The 1,755-nt window shown below is 39.4% G+C and overlaps 1 protein-coding gene across 1 annotated transcript; it reads right to left on the bottom strand.

The window, feature by feature from the left end:
• Positions 1 to 15: 15 nt before the first annotated feature.
• LOC111692477 lies at positions 16 to 1,536 on the bottom strand. The gene has a single exon (XM_023456514.1). It carries the CDS (start codon positions 1,534 to 1,536, stop codon positions 16 to 18), a length of 1,521 nt encoding a protein of 506 aa, XP_023312282.1.
• Between the last annotated feature and the right edge of the window lie 219 nt (positions 1,537 to 1,755).

Genomic DNA, 1,755 nt, shown 5'->3' with positions numbered 1-1,755 from the left:
TTTCTGGTGTGCTGGTTAAAATGACACTTTTTTCGATCTTCGTGTTCGATTTAAATTTTTCCGAGGAGCTGCCTTTGGGAAGCGCCGTATCTCAAATGGTGAAATAAAAGAATCTTTTGTAGTCGACGCTATTTCCAAAGTAGAGTCTCCCTTATCATCTGTACACTGTTGAGTATCGGTTGTGCTACATGAAGCAACGGCGGTGTCGTTGCCGCTGCCGCTGCCGCCGGCATCTTGTTCATCATTCAAATTTTCTTGGAATACAACCATTCCTTGTTGGAGGTTCTCTTTTTGAGGGTCTTCAGGTCTGTCAGTCACAGATGATACAAGAAAGTCAGCATCCGTAAAAATATTTTTATTGAATGGGTAGATACCCGTCGAACGGAACCCGTTTAATATATTTTCAGGCGTCATTGATTTTGAGTGGGCAATACCAACACATTCAGCTATTTGATATAGCGTCATGGGTACGGCGGGGTGGGTGAGGAGCCACGAATCTATTGCATCATTGTAAAAGTTCTTAAAAGAGTAAAATACTGCTTTGTCTAAAGGCTGCAACTTGTTACTCGTATGTGGCGGGAGAGTTAAGATAATGATTCCATTGTTTTTTGCCTTTTCCGCTATCTCCAGGGACACATGTGATTCGTGGTTATCATATATTAATAGGCATGGCCTTTCTTTTGTCACACCAGTATGTTTAATAAAGTGGTCTAACACCTCAACAAACAGTTCGGCTGTCATCCACCCACTTGGATTTGCTAGTCCTAATGTGCCTGGGGGCGCGCCATTTAACATATGAGGGACAAACTTCTTTCGGGGAAAAATAATTATCGGCGGTAGAAAAGTTCCGTTTGCTCTAATTATAGCACAAGTAGTGGCTAGTAATCCTCTTTCGGCACTTGTGCACTGGTTCAACTGCTTCACCCCTTTTTGTGTAACTACTTTATGTGGACGCTGTACAGTCGTAGTAGCAGTTTCGTCCAAATTATAAATTTGAATTTCCTGAACAACTTCTGGGTTATCTTCATATATTTTCTGAAGCTGTAGGAAAAACCTTTCGACATTAGGTTTTGTAAAAGAAGTAAGCCTGGATAAAGAGCAAGCTTCTGGCTTTCTAATACTTAAGGACCTAGTTCTTTTAATAAAAGCTCTTAGCCAATCCTTACTCGCACACTTATTCCTTCTCCAGGTATCTGGCATATTAATATTGTTTCTGACCGCCATTTCATATGCCAGCTCTCTTACTTTTTGAGTATTTAACCCAAATGCCATTTTGCTACAGGTCTTTATATATTCAGATAAAGATCTTTCCTGCTCGGTGCTAAATATTAATCTAACAGCATAATTCGGCTCCATTTTAGTATTAGGGTCATTTCGTTCCTTTAGTACATAACGCCTTAATGTGACAAAATTTACATCAAACATATCTGCAGCAATGCGAAGGGAAGTCCCATTTGTTTTGACCTCTTGGACTGCTGCGGTCATTTGATCGCCTGTAAATTTAGCTCTTGTTCGCTCCTTCTTCTTCCTTACCATGGTTACCTACAACCAAAAATTCTACGGCCAGAAAGACACAAGGTGGTACACAATGAAACATGTTTCATTGTGTACCACCACCCTATGTTTCAATGTGTACCACTACGCATTTTTTTTTAATTGGATGTAAATCTAAGACAAGAACATTTTTGGACAAAATATTTTATAGGTTAAGAAATGCATACCCTAATTATTCATAACAAATATAAACGGATACTA

Source organism: Anoplophora glabripennis, unplaced genomic scaffold (assembly GCF_000390285.2).
Source record: "Anoplophora glabripennis isolate ALB-LARVAE unplaced genomic scaffold, Agla_2.0 scaffold707, whole genome shotgun sequence".
Classification (NCBI taxonomy): domain Eukaryota; kingdom Metazoa; phylum Arthropoda; class Insecta; order Coleoptera; family Cerambycidae; genus Anoplophora; species Anoplophora glabripennis.
The sequence above is the reverse complement of the archived record's forward strand: the minus strand, read 5'-3'. Positions and strand labels throughout refer to the sequence as shown.